The sequence below is a fragment of the Ornithorhynchus anatinus genome, chromosome 14 (assembly GCF_004115215.2).
Source record: "Ornithorhynchus anatinus isolate Pmale09 chromosome 14, mOrnAna1.pri.v4, whole genome shotgun sequence".
Lineage (NCBI taxonomy): Eukaryota > Metazoa > Chordata > Mammalia > Monotremata > Ornithorhynchidae > Ornithorhynchus > Ornithorhynchus anatinus.
In genome coordinates, this window is record NC_041741.1 from 44,117,908 (window position 1) to 44,144,443 (window position 26,536).

At 55.0% G+C, this 26,536-nt stretch overlaps 1 protein-coding gene across 2 annotated transcripts; it reads right to left on the reverse strand.

Annotated features, from left to right (window-relative positions):
• On the reverse strand, positions 1-26,504 carry TMPRSS6 (transmembrane serine protease 6). Of its 2 annotated transcripts, XR_003764425.2 has the most exons (20): positions 26,425-26,504; positions 26,137-26,310; positions 24,915-25,170; positions 24,485-24,618; positions 23,989-24,056; positions 22,301-22,485; positions 21,987-22,028; positions 20,272-20,476; positions 17,409-17,545; positions 14,088-14,200; positions 13,526-13,635; positions 9,271-9,416; positions 6,473-6,571; positions 4,903-5,016; positions 4,106-4,222; positions 2,710-2,878; positions 2,317-2,588; positions 1,693-1,816; positions 1,012-1,148; positions 1-253 (listed from the first exon to the last, which is right to left on the reverse strand). XR_003764425.2 is itself a non-coding variant. In XM_029079225.2 (19 exons), exons 3-19 carry the CDS (start codon positions 25,168-25,170, stop codon positions 95-97), a joined length of 2,463 nt encoding a protein of 820 aa, XP_028935058.1. In that variant the 5' UTR covers positions 26,137-26,310; positions 26,425-26,503; the 3' UTR covers positions 1-94. The 2 variants fall into 2 exon arrangements, 1 of the variants encoding a protein (XP_028935058.1); XM_029079225.2 differs by lacking the exon at positions 1,693-1,816 and having other exon boundaries at positions 26,425-26,503.
• Positions 26,505-26,536: the final 32 nt, after the last annotated feature.

The window sequence follows — 26,536 nt, forward strand, 5'->3', positions numbered from 1 at the left end:
GGCTACTGCGGCAGGTTTATTCCCCTTGCAGCTGGCTCTGGGGTGGAACAGCAGGAACCGTGGGGACGGTGGAGGACGGGCAGGATCCTGCTGTTCAGGACATCTCCTGTTTGATCCAGTCCAGCACGCGTGAGATCCTGGTGTAGACCCCAAAATAATTGGGACGACCGCAGCCCAGGCCCCAGCTGACCAGGCCGGCCAGGAACCACCTGCCACTGGGCTCTTTGCAGACGAGGGGGCTCCCCGAATCTCCCTAGAAGAGAAGCGAGGTACTATCAGGAATGGGGGACATCGGGGAGGGAAGGTGACTTTCCAAGACCCCCTCCCCAAACCCATTTTTCCTCCCGCCCCGTGTCCTTCATCGTTTCCCCTCTGCCGGAGGCCCCTAGCCTGGCTGCAGGGTTCAGAGCGCGAAGCCGTGGTTAAGGAGTTTCCCAGGAAGGAGCCGATGACCCTTTTTGGCAGACCTGGTTCCTGACCTCCTAGGGTTTGACATCTCATTTCTTTTCCATTCACCAGCAAAGAGGTGGAAAACAAAGAGTGGGAAGCAGGTCTCTAAGAGTTCAGAACGAAAGGGTCAGGGTGGCCTCAAAGGGGATGACAGACTGAGGCTTAGAGAGAAATTAAAGTACTTCCTCCTCGGAGGGACCCCCCCCCCTCCAAATTTTGAGCGTGGCCTTGTTCCCCCAGGAAAGGCAAGCAAGAGTCACTCCCACGATACGCATCACCCCCGCCCCAAATATTCAGTTCCCTCTCAGATTTTGGCCCGATTCTCCTTCTCTCCTTCCTTTGCGGCGCCTGGTTTGGACAGAGGTTTCTAAGACTTTTCATTCTGGGCATTTTAACAAGATGCCTCATCCAACGAGGAGGCAGGAGGGCCGCTCCCTAGCCGTGCACTTCTGCTCTGGTAGCAGATTTGGGGAGCGGCAGGACCCTGTCCCAGGCTTCCCCCACTCTCCCCACCCCATCCCCAGAGGTCCCCGGAGGGACCTCTTGTTTCCACCACGTCACCTGGCAAGAATCCTTCTTTCCCTTCCGGTAGCCGGCGCACATCATGCGGGGCGTGATGCTGAAGCGATAGGCCTCGTCACACAGGTCCTGGTGCACGATCTGCACGTCCACCTTCTGCAGGGTGTTGCTGAAGGAGCCTGCGGGGGCAGCACAGACCAGGCCTTTCCCCTCAGGAAAGGAGCCCTTCTCCCGATCGCTTAGCACATAGTGAGTGCTCCTAAATACGATTGATTGATTGATTCCCGGGCCGACCCCTTGCCCTTCCTCGCCTTCAACTACCGGTCCGACAGTCTCCTTCGACTGCTTCCCCCTCAGAAAGAACTCCACACCCCGACAGAGTGGGCAGCTAAAGATGTTCTTGCTCTCCTGATCTCTCTGACTCTGTGGCCATCTCTCTGTAGTCTCTGTGTCTCTGTGTGTCTCTCTCTGGGTCCTTATGGTCACCGCCTCTCTCTCTGTCCCTCTCTTTGTGTCAGTATGCCTCTGTCCCTCTCTGTGGCCCTCTATTTCTGTGTCCTTCTGTCTCTGTCGTTATCTCTGTGCCTTTGCCTACCAATCGATCGATGGTATTTACCGAGCACACACTATGTGCAGAACACTGTACTAAGGACTTGGTAGAGTACAGTACGACAGAGTTGGTAGGCCTGTCCCCTGCCCAAGGTGAGCTTACGGTCTACCTACCCTGTCTTTTTCGCTCCCCCATCTCTCCGTGCCCCTCTGTCTCGCTCTGGGTCTTTATCTCTGGTCTCCGCGCCTGCCTCCATCTCTGTCTCTCCGTCTCTCTCATGCACTGTCTTCCTGGTTCCTAGAGGAGTCAGAGCCGTGACGCCAGATCTCAGCCCAGTAGTTCCCTAGCTCCTTTTCTCCTGGGAGCAAAAAAAGACCTCTACACACATGATCTCACAGCTCCTCTTAGCCGCTGGAAGGCCGAACTGTGGGGGAAGGAGGGAGGGGACCCATTGCTCCGAGCCCAGCTTTAGAGAAGAAAGTGAGGTGAAGACGCCCTCCTCTCGGGTTCTACCTCGAGAAGAATTTCGCCATCTCCCCCGAACCGGAGTGATTGAGGTGGGATGCCCCACTCCCCACCCTTCGGAGTCTCGATTATTTCCCCTGAAAACAAGCTCAGCGAAGGATGTCTCTGGCACCGGATCCAAATAGTCAGTGGTCAGCCTAGCGGTGGGACCCAGGAGCCCTGACCCCCGGCCTATTTGGCTCCCAAACCCGCCCCTGCGACTCAGTGGGCAGGCGGTGCTTTGGGCCCCAACGGTCAGTCGACGGGCAGTCGGTCAGGCCCGCCCCATTTACCTCCTTCCCGGAGCGCCCCCCAGCCGGTGACCCAGCACTTGAGGCCGGGCTCAAAGAAGTGGGTGGGGGCGGGCAGGCAGAGGGGCCGCACCACGGGCGAGCGCACCACGGGGTGGTCGAGCTGGAGCAGGGCCACGTCGTAGTCGTGGGTGTCCTCCTCGTAGTAGGGGTGCAGCAGCAGGCGGCTCACCTTGAAGGATACCTCGCTGGCCCGGCTGGAATTCTGCTGGAGCTTGCCCAAGTACACGGTCCAGACAGCCGGGAGAGCCAGGCTGGGGGGACGGAGCAGGCGGAGTCCCCCCGGGGGCCGTGAGCAGCTCCCCCCCAACTCGCCGGCCGCCGCCGCGCCCCCCGGGCCCGTCCCTCCCCGGTCGGGGGCGGCCGATCGCTCACCTGTCCTTCTGGAAGCAGTGGGCGGCGGACAGCACCCAGCGGTCGGCGATGAGGCTCCCGCCGCAGATGTGGCGGCCCTGCGCCTGCAGGCTGGCCTGCCACGGCCACTCTCCTTCCACCGAGTTGAAGCCACCCAGGATGCGATTGGTGGGTGCCTGCAGGCCGCAGTCTGGGCGGGGGCCGGGGGTGGCAAGGCAAGCCGGGGCAGGGCGAGAGTGGACGGAGGGAGGGTCGCTAGCTCGTCGGGGGCAGGGATGTGTCCGTTTGTTGTTATGTTGTACTCTCCCAAGCGCTCAGTACAGTGCTTGGCACACAGAAGCGCTCAATCAATACGACCGAGTGAACGAATGCCCCCAGCCTCCTCCCCCCTCACCCTGGTATTTCTCAATCCACGCAGGCACGCTGGGTCGACTCGCCCTTCTTCAGGGGGCGAGGCCAGCAGGAGGGAGGGGGAGCGGGGCCTGGGTGACCCTCACACTGGATTCCAGCCCTTGAGCGATGGAGGTACAGCGACCCCAGCCCTGGCCCAGCAGACCCGGGGATGGACTGAACGTGTCTACCCGCTCTACTGTATTGGAATCTCCCAAGTGCTTAGTACAGTGCTCTGCATACCATAATAACGTTGGTATTTGTTAAGCGCTTACTATGTGCAGAGCACTGTTCTAAGCGCTGGGGTAGACACAGGGGAATCAGGTTGTCCCCCGTGAGGCTCTCAGTCTTTATCCCCATTTTACAGATGAGGTAACTGAGGCACCGAGAAGTGAAGTGACTTGCCCACAGTCACACAGCTGACAAGTGGCCGAGCCGGGATTCAAACCCATGACCTCTGACTCCAAAGCCCGTGCTCTTTCCACTGAGCCGTGCTGCTGGCATTCAATAAGTACCATTTTTTACGGTATTTGTGAATCGCTTGTTAGGAGCCAGGCACCGTACTACACGCTGGGATAGATACAAGCTAATCAGGACGGACACAGGCCATGTCCCTCACGGGGCTCACGGTCTCAATCCCCATTTTACAGATGAGGGAACTGAGGCACTGAGAAGTGAAGTCACTTGCCCAAGATCACAGAGCAGAAGAGGGGTGGAGCCAGCATTAGAACCCAGACCCTTCTGACTCCCAGGCCCCTGGCTCCATCCATCAGGTCACGCTGCCTCTCGGCAGCTGGTCGACTGACTGACTGATTGGTTGTTGGATCTCGGGAGCCCGCTTGCGCAGTTGGGATGAGATACTTTAGAGCAGGAGGATCATCAGGCGCTGTTCATGCGGGGCCCAAACAATCAGAGGAGCCCGGGAATCCCGGAGTCGTGAGTGCTCCCCTCCCGGGCCAGACCTAAAGCCCCAGTGCCCTCCCGACCGCCACCGGCAACCAAACCCGCCCCTTCCTCTCCCCCTTACCGCAGTGCAGTTCATCGGATTGGTCCGGGCAGTCGGGCAAATCATCGCACTGAGGATTGGGCTTCTTCACACAACTGCCGTCGGCACACTTAAACGTGAAAGCCCCACAGGGCACCGCTGGCGAGGAGAGGGCACAGCCTCAGGTCCCGGGTCTCCCCCGAGCTCCGAAGCGCTAGCAAAATCAGCTGGAAGGCACCCTGTGGGGCCTTCGGGGGCAGCCCCCTGCTGTTGCACAAGAGCAGTGACCTCGGGGAGATTTGCTCACTTAGATCCGAGTCTCTCAAAGGCCGGCTTGCAGGAGTTTCCCGGTCAGGAGGGAAGAGGCACTCTCAAAATACACCGAGTCCACCAGGGTTCCGGCCCTGGGCGGGGGCCGTGGGGCATCCCTGAGGCAGCTGAAAACCAGCTCCGGGTCGGGATTCGGGACCTCCCTTGGCGGGGGGAAGGATGCTGGTGTTGGCGTTGAGTGGATGCAGATGAGTGGATAGAGTTGGTGGTGTTGAGAGGGATGGGTGGGGATGGACGTGGCGGTGTTGAGTGGGTAGGGGGGTGGAGGTGGGGTGGTGTTGGGTGGACTGGTCGGAAAGGGTGGTGATGACAGTAGCGTCGAGTGAGTAGTGCCGGACGGTCCTCCATACTTGCCATCCCTCCCTGTGCCCTTCCCCAGTGCACGTGGGTCTGCCTAGGAGGACTCTCAGGTGGGGTTTGGGGGGGGGGGGGGGCTCGGGGTTCTTAGGGGTGACTGGAGTGTGACTCTGGGTTCGTCCACCCCCCGCCCCCCTGACTTCCCCCCCTACTGTGGTTGCAATGCTGCTCATCACTCCCGTCGACGCAGTCCAAGTGCCGGTCGCAGACTTTGGGGAGAGCGATGCAGGCACTGTCCTCTGGGCACTGGAACTTGGCCGGGCAGACTGCGGCGAAGAGCGGACAGGTCACCCTCAGGGTACCCGGGGCTGGGGAGTCACCGTGCCCCTGGCCGCACGGGGCAGACCAGAAAGGGGACACAGGGAGGCAGGAGGCAGGGTTCCCGGGGGGGATGGAAGGGGCCGGAGAGCCCCCACTCGGACCCCCGGGAGACAGTTTCCAGACCTGCCACTGGACTGTAAGCTCCTGGTGGGCAGGGAACATGTCTACCAACTCTGTTAAAACCGTAATAATAAGCAGCGTGGTTCAGTGGCAAGAGCCCGGGCTTGGGAGTCAGAGGTCATGGGTTCGAATCCCGGCTCGGCCACTTGTCAGCTGTGTGACGGTGGGCAAATCACTTAACTTCTCTGTGCCTCACTTCCCTCATCTGTAAAACGGGGATTAACTGTGAGCCTCATGTGGGACAACCTGATTACCCTGTAATCACATAGTAAGCGCTTAACAAATACCAACATTATTATTATTAATAGTGGTATCTGTTAAGCGCTTACTATGTTCCAGGCACTGGACTAAGCGATGGGGTGGATACAAGCAAATCGCGTTGGACAAAGTCCCTGTCCCACTGGAGACTCACAGTCTCAATCCCCCGTTTTAAAGATGAAGTAACTGAGGCACAGGGAAATTAAGTGACTTGCCCAGAGTCATACAGCAGACAAGTGGCAGAACCGGGATTAGAACCTATGACCTTCTGACTCCCAGACCTGTGCTCTATCCACTACGCCACGCTGCTTAGTACAGTGCCTTGCAGTCGGTAAAGCAGCGTGGCGCAGTGGAAAGAGCACGGGCTTTGGAGTCAGGGCTCATGAGTTCGAATCCCAGCTCTGCCACTTGTCAGCTGTGTGACTGTGGGCAAGTCACTTCACTTCTCTGTGCCTCAGTTCCCTCATCTGTAAAATGGGGATTAAGACTGTGAGCCCCACATGGGACATCCTGATTCCCCTGTGTTTACCCCAGCGCTTAGAACAGTGCTTGGCACATAGTAAGCGCTTAACAAATACCAACATTATTATTAAACACTCAAAAAAAATCCACTGATTGATTGGTTGGTTGGTGGGTGGGGGGGAACAGCCCTAGGGCGTGGGGGAATTCCAGGCCCCCTGACTTGTCGTGTCAAGTCCAGCGCTTAGTTGGGATTGATGTGGCTGGAGCAGGGTCAGGAGTTGGGAATCCAACAGCACCCAATTCTCTGCCGCCACAGGCCCCCCGGGCCCAGCCTTCCACGGTGAAGAGGATAATCACCGTGCTGACCGCTGAGGCCAGAATGCGCAGACTCCACGTTTTTGGGCTAGAACACATATCCCAGCAAGGTCCAACAAAGAGGCGCTTCTCCTTCATTCTCTCCCGCCTCTCACATTGGGCCGTAGGGGGACTTGGCCCCGTGGTCAGCCACTCTGGGGCAGGGAGAGAGGGGAGGCAGGCAAGGAAAGGAGAGAAATCTCTTACCACAGTTCCTCTCATCCATCCCTGAGCCGCAGTCCTTGATCCCGTCACAGCCTGGGACACAGAGGCCGTTCAGGGGGCAGAGGAATGCCCCAGGGCAGGCTGGAAAATCACAGACACATAGAAGAAAGAGATGGAAGTCAAGAACAGGAACTCAGTAAGTGTGTGTGTGCATAGACACACACACACCTGTACACACAAGCCCTCTTAAGGCTTTACAGAAAGCCGGTGGAGTAAAACCACAAATATCCAGGACCCTCTTGCCCCCGCCGGGTTGGAATGGAGAAGGGCAATCTGGATCCCAGCTATTCCAGGTACTGAGTCTCATAGTTCGTTAGAGCAGCAGACACCCCCCGCTGCGGAGAGCCTCAGGGCCAGTCAGTAGTGTCACCCCAGGGACCAGGGAGATGAGTTGCAATCATAAGTATAAGCTTCTTGTGTGCAGAGGATGTGTCTTGTGCTTCTGCTTTATCTCCCAAGTTCTTAGGACAGTGCCCTGTAGTCACAAAGAGCTCAATATATACCATTACTAATAAAGACCGTGAGCCCAGTTGTTGGGTAGGGATTGTCTATCTGTTGCCGAATTGTACTTTCCGAGTGCTTAGTAAGCACTCAATAAATATGATTGAATGAATTGTAGTGTTTTAAGTGGCTACTATATACAAAGCACTGTACTAAACATTGGAGGAGGTACAAGATAATCTATCAGACACAGTCACCGGGGCTCACGATTTAAGGGGAAGGGGGTACAAATATTGAATCCCCATTTTACAGATGAAGAAACAGATACAGAGAAGTTAAGTGACTCTCCCAAGGTCACAACAGGCAAATGACAGAGAACCCAAGTGTCCTGTCATTCATGCGTTCAATCACATTTATTGAGCGCTTATTATGTGCAGGGCAATTTACTAAGCTCTTGGGAGAGTACTACACAACAATATAATAGATACATTCCCTGCCCATTAAGAGCTTCTAGTCCTGTGCTCTTTGCAGTAGGCCCTATTGCTTCCCATTTTCCTTGTTCTTACCCATATTTGGTCCAGGACCAGTGGTCCCTGTAAACTGCTCCACATAAGCCCCACTGACAGACAGATGGCCAGAGAAACAGACAGGCCCACACCCATCCCACCTCCCCTCGAGCCTATATGAGCCCACGACTCTGCAGTAAGTTGGCCGCTAACCCGGCCCACCTTCTTCAAATTCACCACATTAAAAAAAAAAATTATTAAGCGCTTAATATGTGTCAAACACCGTTCTAAGCACTGGAGTTAGGTACACGTTAATTAGGCCGGACACAGTCCTTGCCACGTGTGAGGCTTCCAGTTTAAGTAGGAGGGAGGACAGGTATTGAATCCCCATTTTACAGTTGAGGAAACTGAGACACCGAGAAGCGGACTCGTCTAAGGTCACACGGCAGAGCCGGGATTAGAACCCAGGTCCTCCGACTCCCAAGCCTGTGTTCTCTCCACTAGGCCACACTGCTTTCTAAAAGGCAGGCATGAAAAAGAAATTGCAAAAACGAAACGTGATCATTCCTTCTGGGTGGGGTTTGGGGGAGGGAGAGATCTAAGGAGGGAGTGCGAGCCGGGGGTGGGCAGGGGAGCACTGTGGCAGGTTTGGCCCGCCGGGCGTTCTGGTGCTCTGGGTGCCCTCAAGCCACCACTAATCAGAGCCACCGCCCCAATGTTGCAGTGGGCTGGTGTCACTCCTGCTTCTGCCAAATGATCCTTAGCTCCACGCACTTTCCCGGGGCAGTAGGTACCTCCGGCTCGATCTGGAGCATGGAGAGGTGTCTGCTCTGGAGGGGCTCCCGGGGTAGAGATGTGTATGCGAACACGGACGCGGGTATGCGCTTGGTAGGAAAGCAGCGTGGCTCAGTGGAAAGAGCCCGGGCTTGGGAGTCGGATGTCATGGGTTCGAATCCCAGCTCTGCCACTTGTCAGCTGTGTGACTGTGAGCAAGTCACAACTTCTCTGTGCCTCAGTTACCTCATCTGTAAAATGGGGATTAAGACTGTGAGCCTCACCTGATGACCCCGTATCTACCCCTGCGCTTAGAACAGTGCTCTGCACACAGTAAGCGCTTAACAAATACCAACATTGTTATTATTATGGTGCTGTGCACTCAGTAAGCGCTCCATAAATACTATTGATTGATTATCCCTCTGAGCTCTCTGTGGGCAGGGAATGTGTCTATTGTTCTATTGTACTCTCCCAAGTGCTTAGTACAGTGCTTTGCACCCAGTAAGTGCTCAATAACTACGATTCAATGGATAGATGTTTGCCTGTGCAAGCATGCAGGGATGGTTGACTCCTCAACTCCCACCTGAGGAAGCGTGTGACACCCTGGCAACCTCACAATTCAACTGGCCCTAGAACGGGCCCGTGCGGGACGGACAGAGACGGGCAGGCAGATAGGGACGGACACATTGGAGGGGCAGACAGGTGGGCGGGGGCGGCTCGGCCGGCAGGGCGGACGGGAGGGCGAAGAGAGGAGGCCCCTGCGATCCCCAGCGACTAGAGAAGCAGCATGGCATAATGATCAGAGCCCTGGCCTGGGAGTCGAAAGGCCATGGGTTCTACCTCCGGCTCCACCGCTTGTCTGCTGTGTGACCTTGGTCGAGTCACCTTCACTTCTCTGTGCCTCAGTTACCTCAACCATAAAATGGGGATTGAGACTGTGAGCCCCACATGGGACAAGAGACTGTGTCCAACCTGATGTTTGTAACCACCCCGGTGCTTAATACAGTGCCTGGCAATAGTAAGTGCTTAATAAAGACCATTATTATCATTATTACTCACGGTCCGATGTGTTGTACAGGCTGTAGTGCGCCTGCAGTCCGGGGCCCGTGAGCGAGATCTGGGAAGTGAAGTTGATGGTGAGGCCGGCGGCCGTGACGACGGGGATCCTCTCGGCGTAGGCATTCAGGATCCGCTGGCCACACATCCTAGCCAGGAAAAGCAGGCGACCCTGAGAAGGAGGGCCGAGTCCGCAGCATCTGGCCAGTCTCTCCCCGGGGCCAGCAGGTGGTCACCCACTGTTCCGCTCATAAATGCCTCTTGGAGCTTAAGGGAACCCAGGTGTCTGGGTATGATAAACAAAAGGTTTGGGGCTAGGTCACTGCCTGGGGTGCCACCTGAGAAGGGGGCCTGTTTGGCCCGTGGGCTATTAGCCGGACTATCAGCCCAAGTTGCAGATAGGTCTTCATCCATCAGTGGCATTTGTTGAGTGCTTAATGTGTGCAGAACACTGTACTAAGCAATTGGGAGAGCATAATGTAGCAGAGTTGGCAGACACATCCCTGCCCACAATAAGCTCACAGTTTAGAGGGAGAGACGGACACTAAGTAAATAATGGATATGTATGTAAGGGTCAAATCGGGGTGACACAGAAGAGAGTGGGAGAAGAGGAAATGAGGACTAGAACTCGGATTCCTGCACTCCAGAGGCCAGGCAGCCTCATCTCAGTTTCCCCAAATGCCAAGCACACCCCCATCCAAGCCCCCCCCAACTCAAACCCCCTAACCCCCCACCCTGCTGGAGGGGAGCAGGAGCTAATGAAATAATTTTGGCAAAACTTAACAAACCAGGGGGGTCAGGAGGAGGGAGGGGAGTGGAATGTACGGACGGGGTCTATTTCTGTAGTCAGAGCCAAGAGGATCTAACCCACAGCGTCCGGTTCCACGCAGAGATAAGCAGACAAAGATGGAGAGAACCCAGGAGTGAAAGAAGGGGCAGGGGGGTGGGGAGAAGACTAAAGTGTAGTTTTAGATGAGATTCAGAGCAAGATGGGGAACTGCTGTTGAAGTGGGGAAGGCTGTCTCAGTGATGGCGGTGAGATTGTGGGAAGAGATAGGGAAGGGGTTCGGTCTTTCTTACACAGAAGCAGGTGGCTGGGTCAGAGAGACGGAGGAGGTAGAAAGGCCATGACGTATTTCCCCCTCTCGGGAACAGTATCAAATGACTTGATAATCCCCCTCTCTGTCATTTACGTCCACCCTTGGATCCAATGGTCCTTGTCCATTAAATATCTATGAAGGCAGAGATAGCTTTGAATAACCAGACAGGAGAGAGGGAGAGATGAGAAGGAAGGGGGAGAGAGAGAAGAGGGAGGGAATGAGCAAAACAAACCACAAGGAGAGAAGTGAAAGGAGGGGGCCATTTGGACTTTGGTGTTGAAATCGGGATGTTGGGGAGGGTGGGCAGCGGGCAGCCCCCGCCACGAAAACAGCCAAAGAGGTGAGGAGCCCTTTTGGGTAAGAGAACGCTTGGGAAAAATGGTCACCACAGGTCACTGGGGCCAGCCATTCCCGGGACCAGCTGGAGAGCAAAGGCGTCGGCTTCCCAGAGCGAGCCATTTCCAGGGAACAAAGAGACGTCAAGATGGAAATCATTCTGCTGTTTGAAACACGATAACAGAGAAGAGAGGAAGCAGGTCAAGGGCTTTTCCTGGAAAGGACAGGTCGGGGCTGAGGCGGTAGCAAAGTCTGAGTTCAAGTTGAAGGTGGAAGGGGGCTGACAGCAGCAGATTTCTGTGAGTAGACAGAAGCGCGGAGGCAAGAGAGAGAATTGTAAGTGGCCGTGGGGCTGGCAATAAGGGTGGGGAGATAATAATAATGTTGGTATTTGTTAAGCGCTTACTATGTGCAGAGCACTGTTCTAAGCGCTGGGGTAGACACAGGGGAATCAGGTTGTCCCACTTGGGGCTCACAGTCTTAATCCCCATTTTACAGATGAGGTAAGTGAGGCACAGAGAAGTTAAGTGACTTGCCCACAGTCACACAGCTGACAAGTGGCAGAGCTGGGATTCGAACCCATGACCTCTGACTCCAAAGCCCGTACTCTTTCCACTGAGCCACGCTGCTTCTCAGCGTGGAGACCCTGTCAGGAGACCCAGACAGGGTTGCGGGGAAGCAGGGAGGAGGCTCCTGGAGGGATCATGGTAGCATCAGGGAGAATGCAGAGTGGTACAGAAGACGAGAAAAGGAGCTGTAGCACTTTGGAACATATTGAGCAGTTCTTCCTCTTATCTGAAAATTATTCTGTGTCCATCTCTCCCACTAGATTCGAAGCTCCTTGAGGGCAGAATAGCATCTTCTACCTCTTTTGTGCTCTCCCGAGCACTTAGTAAAGGGCACGGCTCTCAGTAGGTGCTCAAACAACCAGTCAGTCGTATTTATTGAGCCCTTCCTATGCGCCACTAGGGAGAGTACAATATAACGGAGTTGGTAGAAACATCCCCTTTCCACAAGGAACTAGCATGGCCTAGTAGATAAAGCATGAGCCTGGAAGTCAAAGGACCTGAGTTCTAATCCCAGCTCTACCATTTACTTGCTGTGTTACCCTGGGGACTCACTCGACTGCTCCGTGCCATAGTCTCCTCAACTGTAAAATGGGGATTCGATACCTGCTCTCCCTCTTTTTTACACTGTGAGCCCCACGTGGGACAGGGACTCTGTCCGATCCAATGAATCTGTATCTACCCCAGTGCTTAGAACAGTGCTTGACATACAGTAAGCGCTTAACAAGTAGTATAAAAAAAGGAGCATGCTGTTGTGCTCAAAGAGAAGGGGGAGGGAGAGAGAAAAACCCAGTTCTTGGGTGGGGAGGGGGTGTCCCAGCTGGGACTCTGGGCTGCCCTCGTTGGACCAGAAGCTCCAGCGTCTTAGAGAGGAGAAGAGCTGAGTCTAGAGTGGGAGTGCAGTATGGAGAAGGGATATTCCAAGGAGATCGGGACAGGGGCTGGGAGCTCTCTGTGAGAATTTGGAGATCCTGGGAAGGTAGGAAAATCCCGGCTGATGAGCACTGAAGTTTCAATTTTGGGGACTGGAATGGGGTCAGGGTTCCTCTGCCCCGTGCCCCGAGCTGGGCACTGAAACTTCTTATTCATCACTGAAGTTGGGAAAAAACCCTTATCATACGGAGAAATGTGAGTCACAGCTTTTGTCAAGCTGTGGCAGCGTGCAGCAGCCCCGTTTGTTCCGAGATGGTAGCAGCTGAGCCATCCCGGGCCAGGCTGAGGCCAGGCTGGTGGCAGAGAGAGGGGCGAGGTCATGAGGGTCAGGCTGGGAAGCCCAAGGCAACGGAAGTGAAGCCAGCTGGAAGCGGCATGGTGTAGTGGACAGAGCACGGGCCTGGGAGACGGAGGACCCGGGTTCTAATCCCAGCTCTGCCACTTGTCTGCCGTGTGATTTTGGGCAAGTCACTTCACTTCTCTGGGCCTCAGTTATCTCATCTGGAAAATGGGGGATTGAAAGTGGCACATTGAAACTGGCACAGAATAAGAGTTTAACAAATGCCATTAAAAAAAATTAAAAAGCTGGGAAGCAAACTGATGAAATGGGCCCTGGTTAGGAAAAGGGAGAGGGATCAGGCCTGGGGGCGAGGCCAAGGGGGACAGGATGAGGGGGGGAGGCCCAGCAGCCAGGTGGCCAGAGCAAAGAGGGAGACTGAGGCCCATAGGCTAATGCTTCTCTTGGATTAGGAAGCTAGGTGAGGCTGCATGAGAAGTCTGAGGCCCAGGCCTCAGGCCGCGAGTTGCAGGCCGAGGGCTGTGAGGCCTAAACCACGAGCCACAGGGTCCAAGCCACAGACCGCGAGGTCCAAGCCGCAGGCCGCAAGGCCCAGACCCGGGAGCAGTAGGAAGGGGGCCGGGTGTCGCTTGGGAGATGAGGCTGAGAGTTTTCTGGGAGCGACAGGACCTTGGCATAGAGGGTATCCCCAGTGACCGTGACCAATAGAGGGCTTCTCTTTACTGACCCGTACTGCACTACCAGATGGGGGATGGTCTGGTTGAAAACCACTGTTTCCCTCCTCACAGCCTGCAGCACAACCTCCCCTCCCACCCTGCCCCCCACCTTCCGTAGCTTCCCTTTCCACCGCTCCCCAGTCAGAGTCAGGTAGAGGGGCAGGCGAGGCCGGTGGTCGGGGTCCCGCCCCTTTCTGCACCCCCAGCTCCCCTCCCGTCTTCTGCCCCCCGAACCCTGACCCAGACCAGATGGAGGGGAAGGGATTCAGGAGGGGCAGCAGAGGGGCAGAGGCCCCGGCCGCCGCTCACCTTCGGTTCTGTATCGTCCACTGCCCCTGCGTGCACAGTCCGCTCTTCTTCCCTCTCTGGAGCGCGTAGGAGTCAAACCACAGGGCCACGCCGTAATCGGGGGATGGGACCTGCGGAAGAACCCGGGGTGGTGGGAACGGCTGGGGCGGGGTCCAGCAGGGGGGCTCAGAGCCGGAAACAGGCAGGGGGAGAGGAGTGGGAGGGGAGGGAGAGGCCTCTGGAGCAAGTCAGCCCACGCGGCTGAAAGGGAAGGGCAGCTCTCCTACCCAGCCTGTCCAGCTGGGCGTCCTAATCACCCACCCAGTGCGATCCCATCCAACTGGGTCTGAGGTGGGGTGGAATTCACCACCTCATCCATCCCCACCCTGCCTCCACCCCCTGCCAAGTTTGGCGAGCACACTGGATGGAGAACGTCATCAGGCTTTGACCTTAGGATCCACAACCAGTCCCTCTCCTCCCTCTAAAGACCACCTGGATGAGAGTCAGGGGGTCGGTGAGAGAAGGGGGCTCCATAATCTGGGAGGGTGATTGGAAGGGAGGGGGCCTGGAGTGGCCGTCTGACCTTCAGATGCCAAGTGCAGTGCGTGCTGGGAGAGTAGTAGCTGGGGTAGTAGGGGGTCCTGATGGGTCCCTGAAGCTCCAGACTCTCTTCCAGCGTCAGGTTCATGGCACACACTGAGAACATGGAAAACGGCCATTTTGGAGGTCAGGGGAAGGACCCGAAAGGGGCAGTCACCAAGCCCTCCTGTTGACTCGCTTCAATCCCCGGGACCGAGCACTCTCCTCCTCTCTTGGCCCTGATGGAAGTACCGCAGAAGCAGGAGCGGAAACCAGCCTCAAGAAAGTCACACAGACTGCACCCCAATCTGCACCTGGCTGGAGGGGGAGAGAGGCAGGGAGGGAGTGGGAGAGGGAAAGAGGTCTCTAAGGAGAACCTAACTCTGGCTCGAGACACCCCGTGACCTGCTCTGTCCCCCAAAACACCAGAACTGCTTTGGGCTGGGAGAAGACACCCAGTTCAACCAGTTTGTGAAAGGAATAGAGATTTGGGCCTCTAACGGGCAGCTCTTGCTGTAGTGAGTGCTGGGAGCTGTAGCTAGTAATTAACTATCTAGGTCTAGATTGGCTGGGCAAAAGCCAGCACTTGGGAGGAGGTGAGATGGGTGAGGGGAGGATTCTGTAGCCGCTCTGCCTTCAGCAGTTGCTCATGGTGGGGGAAGGGACCAGAGCTTGTAATTCCAGGCTCATGTGGTCCTGCTCTCAGCCCAGAGCAGAGGATGGTGGAAGATGAGCGCTTAGGTACGTCAGCAGACGAAGAGGCCTCTTTAAAACGTTCAGGCCTGCCGTAGTTTTTATTTATAGTATATGTGAAGTACTTACGCGCCAGGCTCTGAAGTAAGCCCTGGGGTAGATAAAAGATCATCAGATTGAAGACAGTCCATGTCCCACATGGGGTTCACAGCTTTAATCCCCATTTTATAGATGAGGTAACGGAAGCACCGAGAAGTGAAGCGACTTGCCCGAGGTCACACAGCACACGTGGCAGAGCTGGCATTACAACCCACGTCCTCCGACTCCCAGGCCCATGCTCTTTCTGTGAGGCCACACCGCTTCTCCTCGGTGTCATGGACTATTATTTGGAATTTTTAGGGCCTGGGTACGGTAGGTTCAGAGCAGCCTGTGAAACTTAAGCCAGGTGGGTCCAGCAGACCTTAGGAGGTTGGCTCACACAGACGGGCATACTTTTATTGGCCATCCCGGCTCAGATCAGTGGACCGTCTGGCCCAGGATTCGGTCTCCGTCAGCAGGTACAGGATGCTTTCAGAGGAACAGCCATCCTTAACACCCCGACTCTTCTCTCTCGATTCCGCGTTTCCCCGCTTACAACCCATGAGAAAAACATCTGGAGACCCCAGGACGCTACATCCACCAGGCCACACTCCTCACCAGGTCATTTGGAGCCCCACCTCCAGTGGGTTGAACTATCTAAAGAGATAATGGGCGGAGGGAAGGGTTGGCAGAGACCCGTTTTCCCCTTCCATCCCTCAGCAAGGCCTCCAACTTTTCCCATTCTTTCAGTCAGGTTCCGGAGGTCGTCCTACGATCCCTCATCCTCAAGAAGGCTCCCTTGAATCCTTAACGACGTTCTAGCCAAAGTGCAGGGTAGAAATACCTATTATGGCAGAACTCGGTGTTTGTTGCCCTCCTGCTCTCCTAGACTGCAAGCTCATTGTGGGCAGGGAATGTGTATCAACTCTGCTGTATTCTCCCAAGTGCTCAACACAGTGCTCTGCATACAGGGCTCAATAAACCCCATTGATTGATTGATTGATTGATTTTTCCAGCCCTGGGAAGGAGAGGAAATTCCCCTAGCAGCGTGAGACCTTCTCAATCTTTGGGATGTGGGAAAATCTAGGGCCGTGGCTGTGGTTGATTGGACTGAGATTTAAGGAAAATGATACTGTGCTCCTCTAGTCACGTGGCCCTGCTGCTCTTTGTGAGTGTCATAATAATAATGTGGAATGTGTTAAGTGTGTACCACTGTGCTTAGACCTGGGGGAGATAGAAGTTAATCAGTTCCCTTTGTATTTATAGTCGACCTTGTTCCTCATATTGTCTTTCTGTTTTTATTGTTTTATTTTTTCTTATGTGTCTGTTGCCAGCCCCCTGAGGGGCCATGTCTAATTCTCACCTTTGAATTGTCTCCCAGCACTTAGCCTTATGCACTGTAGTTGCTTAATAAATGTAAATATCATATATCTAGAAAACTCAATTTAAAGTTTGATTCTTAGAAACAACAGTAACTGTGGAGACCTCTGCAAACAACCTCATCATATTTCAATTCATTATGTGATATTTGCATGCAATATGACATACCTTTTTTCAATGGTATTTGTTAAGCACTTACTATGTGTCAAACACTGTTCTAAGCACCGGGGTAGATACAAGTTAATTAGGTTGGACACAGTCCCTGTCCCACATGGAACTCAGTCAGTCAAAAGAGAAGCAGCGTGGCTCAGTGGAAAGAGCACGGGCTTTGGAGTCAGGGCTCATGAGTTCGAATCCCAGCTCTGCCACTTGTTGGCTGTGTGACTGTGGGCAAGTCACTTAACTTCTCTGTGCCTCAGTTCCCTCATCTGTAAAATGGGAATTAAGACTGTGAGCCCCACGTGGGACAACCTGATTCCCCTATGTCTACCCCAGTGCTTAGAACAGTGCTCAGCACATAGTAAGCGCTTAACAAATACCAACATTATTATTATTATTATTATTTACTGAGCCCTTACTATGTGCAGAGCACTGTACTAAACTCTTGGGAGAGTATAATAATAATAATAATGTTGGTATTTGTTAAGCGCTTACTATGTGCCGAGCACTGTTCTAAGCGCTGGGGTAGACACAGGGGAATCAGGTTGTCCCACGTGGGGCTCACAGTCTTCATCCCCATTTTACAGATGAGGGAACTGAGGCACCGAGAAGTGAAGTGACTTGCCCACAGTCACACAGCTGAGTATAACAACAGACACATTCCCTGCCCACAGCTGAGGCACAGAAGTGAAGTGACTTGCCCCAGGTCACACAGCAAGCAATTGGCAGAACTGGGATTAGAACTCAGGTCCCCTGCCTCCCTAGCCTATTCTCTTTCCTTTAGGCCACACAGTTCCTATCGGCCACTGGTGCCCATCCGTCCCCATTTTTGCCGCCCATGATGAACAACTCAGAGGGGTGAGGCCTGCTTCCCCCCTTTCGGGAAACCCCCTCGTCAGTCCCTGAGGGAAACAGCCCCGGGCCAGATGTTCCAGTTTGCCTGGACTCCCTTCTCTGCCCCACCCTCAGGGTACCTCCCCATCCCCTGCCCCACCCCATCCCCATCCCGCCTCACCCTGGAAGGGCACCGCTTGAGCCGCCAAGGTGAAAGGGTCGTCGTAGCTGTAAAGTCCCTTCTTCCAAACCACCGACATGACCGGCCCTGAGGAGAGAACGTCCAGCGCCGGCTCCACACGGCTGCACCCGTATAGTCTGCAGGAGACCGGAATGGGGGGGCAGTGAGGAAGCGGAAATGGGGCAAAGGGAGCCCAGAGGACACAGTGGGCTAGGGTCAGGAGGGGACAGCGGTGTGAAGGTAACTCAGGCTACAAGGATGGGCTACCCCAGATCCCCAGAGGAACCCTGTACCCAAAGAGCAGCCCAAGAAGTTGTCCACCGGCCTCTCTCTCTCCCCGTGCAGTCCAGAGGCTGGAGCCTTTGGGATCCATGTCAGACTGTGACTAAGACTGTGAACCCCATGTGGGTGAGGAACTGTGTCCAACCTAATTCACTTGTGCCTACTCCAGTGATTAGAACGGCACTGACACAGAGTAAGGGCTTAACAGATACTATTTTTAAAGAAAGAGTAAGGGCTCCAGTTAGCAGGAGGTAGGAGATATGGGGGAGAGTTTCTCACAGGCAGCCAGTTCCAGTGGTTTGGTCAAGCTCAGCAGCCTCCCTCCCCCCCCACCGACCCTGGGAAAGATGGGTGGGTTCCCGACTCCCTCAGAACTCCGGAAGTTCCCTCAGCCTGGGTCCACGCCTCAGGCCAGAACTGATGCTGAGGCTTTGGAGAGAGAGCAGCATATTTCCTCTGTACTTCCCCTACAGCCCCTCCCTCCAGGAGATTCACTCTGTAACCACTTCCCACAGAGTTGTAGTTAATTTCTCACTCTAATCCTAGCTGACTTCCTCCTCCTCCTCCTCCTCTTGAAGCGCTATCGACAGTGTCATCTTCAATTCCCCAGGACGACTCTCTCTCTCTTTCTCAAGGGATTTCTGTGACCAATATTACTACTATTATTACTCCTCGTTCTGTTATTGCTACCGCTATCGCTATGACTGACGAGGGTTCAGAACTTCTTCAGATATTGTTATTGCTACTGTTCCAGTCAGCTCCACTGAGGCTGCTGGGTCGACTCACAGTTTTGTCCTCCTGCTGCTTCTCATGCTATGGAGAGGGATCGGGCGTTTGCACGGGGCCAAGGGGCAGTGTTAGACCTCAGAATGCTCCCACCCCTCCCTCTGCCGACCTCCCAGCCCCCACTAGACCGTCAGCCCCTTGCGGGCAGGAAATGAAGCTGTTTATTGTTATAGTGTACTCTCCCAAGCGCTTAGTACAGTGCTCGGCGCACAGTAAGCGCTCAGTAAATACGAATGACTAACCATACAGAAAGCCCCAAAATGCTAACGTGTGCTGAGAGGGTAGGGGCAGGGGAGGGGTACCGGGACCAATTTGACTCACTGGAACTAGGAGTCCCCAGCCTGTCCATTCTAAGAAACAGAGTGGGGTGGAAAGGGACCGTAGGGTGGGCAAGCAGCAGGTGAGCCCATGAGGAGAGTCATCTGTGGAAAAGAGAGTCCTGAGTCCAGTGAGACCTCCCTTGGGTCAGGCCTGGGAGCCAGGAGACCCAGGTTCTAATCCCAGCTCTGCCACTTGGCTACTGTGTGACCTTGGACCTCAGTTTCCTCATCTGCAAAATGGGAGCTGAATACCTATTCTCTCTCCCTCTCAGTCTGTGAGCCCTGAGAGGGACAGAGACTGTGTGCAAACTGATTATCTTGTGCTTATTTTTTTAATGATATTTGTTTTATGGAGTTTAAATGTTTACTCTGTGTCCAACACTGTTCTAAGCACTGGGATTGATACAAGTCAACTGGGTTGGACACAGTCCCTGTCCTGCATGGGACTCACAGTCCAAGTAGGAAGATGAATAGGAGAACTGAGGCACAGAGAAGTTAAGTCACTTGCCCAAGGTCACACAGCAAGCCATTGGCAGAGCCGGATTTAGAGCCCAGGTCCTCTGACTCCCGGGCCTGTGCTCTTTCCACTAGGCCAGGCTGCTTCTCAAGGTTGTTAAGCTCTTAAACCAGACACTATATTAAACACTGGGATATATGCAAGTTAAACAGGTTGGACACAGTCCCTGTCTCCCAAAGGGCTCGCGGTCTTAATCCCCATTTTACAGATGAGGGAACTGAGGCCCAGAGAAGTGAAGTGACTTGCCCAAGGTCACACAGCAGGCAAGTAGCAGAGCAAGGATGAAAATTCAGATTCTTCTGACTCCCAGGCCCATGCTCTATCTACTGGCTTGTATATTCCAGTGCTTAGCACGGTGCCTTAACACCGTGATGGCACTTACACGCCATCATTATGATTATTATTATTAAGGAGCTTTCAATCTAGCTGGGAGGAAGAGGCCTGGCACCTGGACAGAAGATGTCCAGCCCCAGCCCAGCACAGAAGCCTCAAGACTGCAGGGAGTAGGTCTTCATCACCATCATCATCATTGTTATTATTATTACTACTATTATCATTTGTATAAGTGCTTACTATGTGCCAAGCACTGTTGTAAGTGCTGGGGGGATATAAGGTAATCTGATTGTCCCACATGGGACTCACAGTCTTAATCCCCATTTTCCAGATGAGGTAACTGAGGTACAAAGAAGTTAAGTGACTTATCCAAGCTGACAAGTGGAGGAGCAGGGATTAGAACCCCGACCTCTGACTCCCAAGCCCGTGCTCTTTCCGCTGAGTGAGGCCAGACACTAGCCTAAACCCTGAACACTCCATAGCAGAGCCTCTTCCATCCCCTTCTCCACTTCGGAGCCCCCACCCCCAGCACCTCAGCACCCTCCAGCCCCCCAGTATCCCAGCATCCCCTCAGTACCCCCATGTCCCCAGCTCCCCACTCCCCAGCCACCCAGGAGAATCGTACAAGGCGATGAGGCGGCTTTCCTGGGGTCCGGGCACGTCGTACATGACCAGGCGGTCTCGGCACTCGGGCAGGGTCCACTCCAGGTGGAGCTTGATCATGTGGTCCCGGGGGCCCTGGAGATGCCACAAGCAGCTGGAGGACAGGTAGTCGGGGCCTTTGAGGTGGCGGATCTCACCTTCCTCGACGTAGCTGTACCGGTAGCAGCCTGGATCGGAGAGACGGACAGAGCCTTCGCTGCCAAGAAAGGCGGGGGGACAGGGAACTGGGGAAATGCAATGGCAGGAGCCACGGGGGGCCGAAGGGAGTGAGAGATAGGAAGTCTGGGAAAGAAAGGACCAGGGTCTGGCGCTCCAGTTCCTCTAAGGGCTCCCGGTTCCTTCCCCCGGGGCCGCCCACAGTTCCCAGTTCCCCCCGTGGGAGGAGGCTCAGCCTCTCCCGTCTCCCCCTGCAATCACCCAATATTGATCTGGCTCCCCATTTCCTCTTCTCTCCTCCAGTTGCCCCCACTGCTGGGAGGACCAAGGGAGGGCTTCCGGAAGCATCATGTGTAAACGTGCTCGCACAAACACACACACACACCTGTGGTTGCTCACACATTTGGGTGCACATGTGCATGCAGACACACACACGCAACCTCTCACAGCACATTATGGAGCTGCTCCTTCAGCTCACCTCCATCCCAAACGACATCTCCCTGCGACCTGGCCAGCGGTGCTTCCCAGCCCACTGGCCGGCCTGTGCTGCCACACCATCTCTCCGCTGCTGGTCCCTGGCTCTGAGTGGGATACCGGCCCGTGGTCCCCCGACCCCCCTACCTCCCAGCTGCCCAACCGAAGAGCGGCAGCAGCAGCCGTGCAGCTTTCCATCAGGAGAACGGCCAACCCCAGGTCCCCCGAATTTGAAGTGGACAGAATGGACCTGAAAATCAATCTGCACCCACTTAGGAAGAGGGCCGAGGGCCCTCTATGGAGGGTGAGAGGGGAAGCCCACCAGTTGGCAAAGAACAGCCAGCATCTCCGGGAATCCCCACCTCCCTCTAGACTGTGAGCTCGTAATGGGCAGGGAATTCATTGTTCATTGTTGTGTTGTACTCTCCCAAGCGCTTAGTACAGTGTTTTGCACACAGTAAGTGCTCAATAAATACAATTGACTGACTGACCCTGGGAGATCTGAAGGTATCCGGGCTTAGTTCAGATAACGTGTGTGTGTGTCTAAGTGTGTGTCTATGTGTATGTGCATGCATATGTGTATGTGGTGAGCTTATGTGTATGCATGTTCGGTTGCATGTGTGCATATACACACTCTCAAACTTAAGAGGGTCTCCCGCTTTATCTGGACATGCCTGGGAGACTAACACAAATGGATTTACTTTTATGAATTTTGGAAAGACTTGGGCATTGGGAATGATTACAGAATAGACAAATAAGTGAATGAGCATCAAAAATGAGTAGACATATCCTTCATATATACTTAGGGAACATATGCACACACCCAGGCCCCCAAGGTTTTCTCAAAAGTCCGCTTCACATTCTCACTCTCTCTCTTTTACTCTCTCTCAGTTTTTGAGCCTGAGGCAACCTATATAAATCCTCTTCTCCTAGCCCCAGCTCTCCCATCACCCCCCTCCCCTCCCCAGCCCCCAGCCTTGCAGAAGCCCCTTTGAGTAGAGAATGAAAGAATTCATAAAGAAAAAGAAACAGAGCAACAGAGCATACCCAGCGTGGAATTCAGCACAATTATGTCTCTCAAGCTGGCCTCTGTTAAAAAGGAAATGAACAGACAAATAAATAAAGGCCTCCCTCCACCCAAATAAATAAATCCACAACTAAATAAAAAGCCAGAAGCTGCTCTATTCATGCGGGTCAAACTGTGACGAACTCTAGAGGTGTCTGCTCTTAGCCATTGTCCCCCACAATTCCAGGAGCACCCTGATGCTCTCCCCTCTCCCAGTAGCAGCTCTCCTCTGACCCTGCCCACACCTCCCATGCCCTTTCCAGCCTGCATCTCCAGCCAACTGTCCGGCACTGACCCAGGAGTGTCAGAGTGCCGGGATCCATCTCATACTGGTCATCCTGGGGCAGGGCGTCCGAAGCATTGGCCCGTGCCTTCAGCTCATCCACCAGCACCTCCTTTACCCAGTCTGGGCTCATCTTCTGGACTTTGCTGTTGGGGACTTGTAGGATGAACCAGAAGAAGCAGGTCAGAGGCTTTGCCCTGTGAGGACCAGATGGTCACATTAATCAGTCAGTCATATTTATTGAGCACTTACTGTGTGCAGAGCACTTTACTAAGCACTTGGGAGAGTACAGTACAACAATAAACAGACACATTCCCTGCCCGAAATAAGTCTACAATCTGGGGCAGGGGGTGGGGAGGAGACAGACATTAATATAAATGAATTACAGATATGGACATAAGTGCTGTGGGGCTGGGAGAGGGGGGATGGATAAAAGGAGCAAGTTAGGGCGATACAGAAGGGAGTGAGTGGAAGAAGAGGAAAGGAGGCTTTAGTCAGGGAAGGTCTCTTGGAGGAGATGTGCCTTCAATGAGATTTTGAAGGTGGGGCGATAATTGCCTGTTGGATATGAAGAGGGAGGGCGTTCCAGGCGAGGGGTCAGTGGCGAGATAGATGAAACTGAGGTACAATGAAGTTAGCATTAGAGTAGCAAAGTGTGCTGGCTGGGTTGCAGTAGGAGAGTAGCGAGGTCAGTTAGGAGGGGCAAGGTGATTGAGTGCTCTAAAGCCAAAGGGGAGCAGTTTCTATTTGAAACATCAACTCCTCTCCCATCTCCTTAGCCTCCCCTCCAGAAGTCCCAGGCCTAGGCGGTGGGGGAATTTCTCAGTGTGAGATAGACTGATGTCCACCTGCTCACCTGCCTGCCTCCCTGGCAGGACTCAGCTCTGACCCTGAAGGGGTCAGCCAGGGCTGCTCGATCCTGAGGAGCTTCCATCCCTGAAGAGCTCCACTCCAAAGACAGCAAGGTTGGGGGATGGGAAGTGGGAACAATGACTCTAGCAGAGGTTGACCCCAAGGTGGAAGAGACCTGGCGTGGCTCATAATTCATCTAGGGGGTGGGGAACCCTCATCTCTCCTTAATAATTAGTAAAAGATGTGATATGCTTTAAGCACTTCCTGTGTGCCATGCACAGATACAAGCTAATCGGGTCAGACACAGTCCCCGTCCCCACATGGGGCTTACGGTCTAAATAGGAGGGAGATCAGGTATTGAATTCCCATTTTAGAAATGAGCAAACTGAGAAAAAGAGAAGTGAAGTGATTTGCCCAAAGTCACAGCAGGCAAACGACAGAGTTAAGCCTAGAATCCAGCTCCTCTGACTCCCAGACCCGAGCTCTTTCTGACACATCCGGGTCAGACGAGAGCAAGGGAGAAGAGGCCTCCCCTCTTCCCCACTGGAAGCCTCTCTATTCCCCCCCAGAAGTTGGGTTGGGGCTGGAACCATGGCCTGGAGGGGGCTAACTGAGGCATGGAAGGGCCGCCCAGCCCGGAGGAAGGTCAGAACCTGAGCGGGAAGAGTGGAGCCGAGTCGGGAGAGCAGAGCCGGCCTGAGCCCTAGGCAATTTCTGACTCAGAAACCGTTGCCCCTCCTGCCGCCCCCGAACTAGGGAGCCCAGATCTGCCTCTGGGTCCGATGGGGAGTTGTGGGGAGCACAGCTGTGGTAGAGGGAGAGGAAAGAGGAGAGGGAAGGGGGCTCACCCGAAGGAGTACACCGTGCTGGAGTTGTAATATGCGGAGAGGCGAGTGGCGGAGATGAGTTCTTTCAGCTGCAATGAGAAGTGTCAGGGTGACTGGCCAGAGCCTTTTTTTTTTTTTAAATGGTATTTGTTAAAATGCTTACTATGTGGCAGGCACTGTTCTAAGCGCTGGGGTAGATACAAGCTAATCATGTTGCAAAAAGTCCCACAGTCTTGATCCCCATTTTACATAAGAGGTAACTGAGGCCCAGAGAAATGAAATGACCTGCCCAAAGTCACACAGCAGACAAGTGGCAGGGCCGGAATTAGAACCCAGGCCCTTCTGACTCCTAGGCCTGTGCTCTAGCCTTTAGGGCTCCCTGCTCCAACCGTTCTCCATTGCCCCTCTCCGGTCATCCCAAATCACAGAGCCACAGGGCCACCCTTGCCCTCCCTCTCCCCTCCCTCTTGTCCTTCGCCCAATGGGGAATCCAGGCCCCAGGCCCCTCTGCCCCTACCATGATCTGGGCTTTGGCTATTTCGCTGCGAAAGGCACCGGACTCGTGGTTGGCGAGGTCTGGGAAGAACTGGCGATCGAGCACGGCGACACTGCCCGAGTACAGCCGGCTGCTGGTCCCCTCCTCCTTGAAGCCTGCCCGGAGAGAGCCGGGCAGAGAGCTCAGACGAGCACAGGGCCGAGGGGGCGAGTGAACCCCAGCCCTCCCCTCTCCCTCGGCGGGGGATCCCCAGGCTTCCTCTCCCTGGCCGGTTGGCTGGACCAGACCTTCCCTAGAAGGCCCCGGGGTCGGTCCCGAGCTCCAAGTGGAGGAAGAGAGTCATTGGCAGAGGAAACCCCATCCCCCAGCTCCCCCAGACCCTCATCCCACTCCCCGCCGCCCCCTACCCAGGGCTCAGCCCGGAGTCGCCGGCGCCACGTCGTTGGGTTACCTAGGAAATACCAGATCAGAACTCCGGCAGCAGCCAGGGTCACCAGGGCCAGCCAGAGCGGAGCCAGGCACAGGTAGTCCCTCTTCCTCTGGGGGTTGTCGCTACGCAAGGCTGTGGTCTTCCCGGAGAGCCCCAGGATCCCCTTTACACCGGGCCCATCCGTTTGCCCCCTCTCCGCCCAATCTCCGTCCGCCTGCTCACGTCCCGCCTCTGGCCCTTCTCCAGCCTGCTCCTCGCCCTCGGCCTCCTCGGGCATCTGCAACAAGAGCAAACCCAGGATTGATTCGAGGTGTCTTTGGTCTCCTGGTTGGCCTAGAGTCAATTCGCTTCCCACCGAGAGCACAGCCAACCAGATTCTCAAGGTGGGATGGGTGGTTATGGGTGGGTGGGAGGGAAGGGGACCGGATGAGTTCAGGGAGGATCGGCCCAAGTTGCTGGAAGCAGCTAGAACAGTGCTGAGCTGAGCCTCATCTACCCAGCATTCCAAGTGGGTTTGGTTTTCCAAAGAGGGTTGCTGGTAGTCAGTCAATCGTATTTATGGAGTGTTTACTGTGTGCAGAGCACTGTACTAAGCACTTGAGAGAGTACATTATATCAATAAACATAATCCCTGCCCACAGTGAGCTTACAGTCTAGAGGACGAGCAGTATGAGCCCACACAGTTGCATGTTTGTGCACGTGTGCAGAGGAGCTGCCAGGTCTAGGACTGGGTAATTGGGTTTTGTGTACCTGGGAGCGGGCAAGTGCCGGCAAGTACATGCGTGTAAGTGGAGAGGGGATCTTTGTATTTATATGCACGTGTGTGGGAACGTGTGCTGGCATGCACACGTATCTACCCTGTATCTACCCCGGCGCTTAGAACAGTGCTCTGCACATAGTAAGCGCTTAACAAATACTAACATTATTATTATTATGCACGACCGGGCAAGCTGCCATGAGCTAGTACGTGCAGCAGGTTGGGCCTGGGTAGGGTGCCCCACCCGAGCCCCTCCGGTCCCCTGGCTCCCAGGCTTGAGCACGTTAGGAGTCAACCCGCCCCCCCCCCCCGACCACCCCCAGCCCAGCAGCCCCATCCCCTGCTGCCTCTCCCCTTTGTCAGCTGGAAAATCAACACCAGGCTCCACACGGCTGACCGACCGAGACCCGTTGGTCAGTGGATTCAGCCTCCTTTCCGCCTCTCAGCGCCCCCGCGACATCCCCAGGCCGAGCCGCTCATACTGACCTCTCTCTCTTCCGCTCGTCCCCAGCCACTTCCTGGCCAGGAGTCCCAGCAGGTGCTTCCCCCTCGGGCAAGGGCAGGGGGAGGTAGGGAGGAGGAGACCCCAGCTCCGACACCCCTTCAGTTCATGGATGCACAAGAAGCGGGACGAGTCCACCCCGAGAGGAAGGCGTGTCCCTGTGGGCGAGGACGAGGGACCGACGGACCCACCGCTGCCCACTCTGCCTCCTCCCGCCCCCCAGCCCCCTCCCCCACAGCTTCCCCTGGGAGTTAAGGCGGGGGCAGACCTACCTTTGAAACCTCCAGGTGGGACTGAGGCCCAGGCACAGTCAGGAGCAGAGGGAGAGCTGTCTGTTTGCTCAGGCTCAAGGTCTCCCCCACCTCCCTCCCACCCTTCCGGGTC

Bases quoted from the DNA above. Each gene is read 5' to 3' on its own strand.
- TMPRSS6 (XM_029079225.2), bottom strand. From the start codon at position 25,170: ATGCCCGAGGAGGCCGAGGGCGAGGAGCAGGCTGGAGAAGGGCCAGAG. The intron at 14,201-17,408 runs GTGAGGCGGGAT...CCATGTTCTCAG, and splicing joins TCAAGCGGTGCCCTTCCAGG to TGTGTGCCATGAACCTGACG. The intron at 2,879-4,105 runs GTAAGGGGGAGA...GCCCCCGCCCAG, and splicing joins ATCCGATGAACTGCACTGCG to ACTGCGGCCTGCAGGCACCC.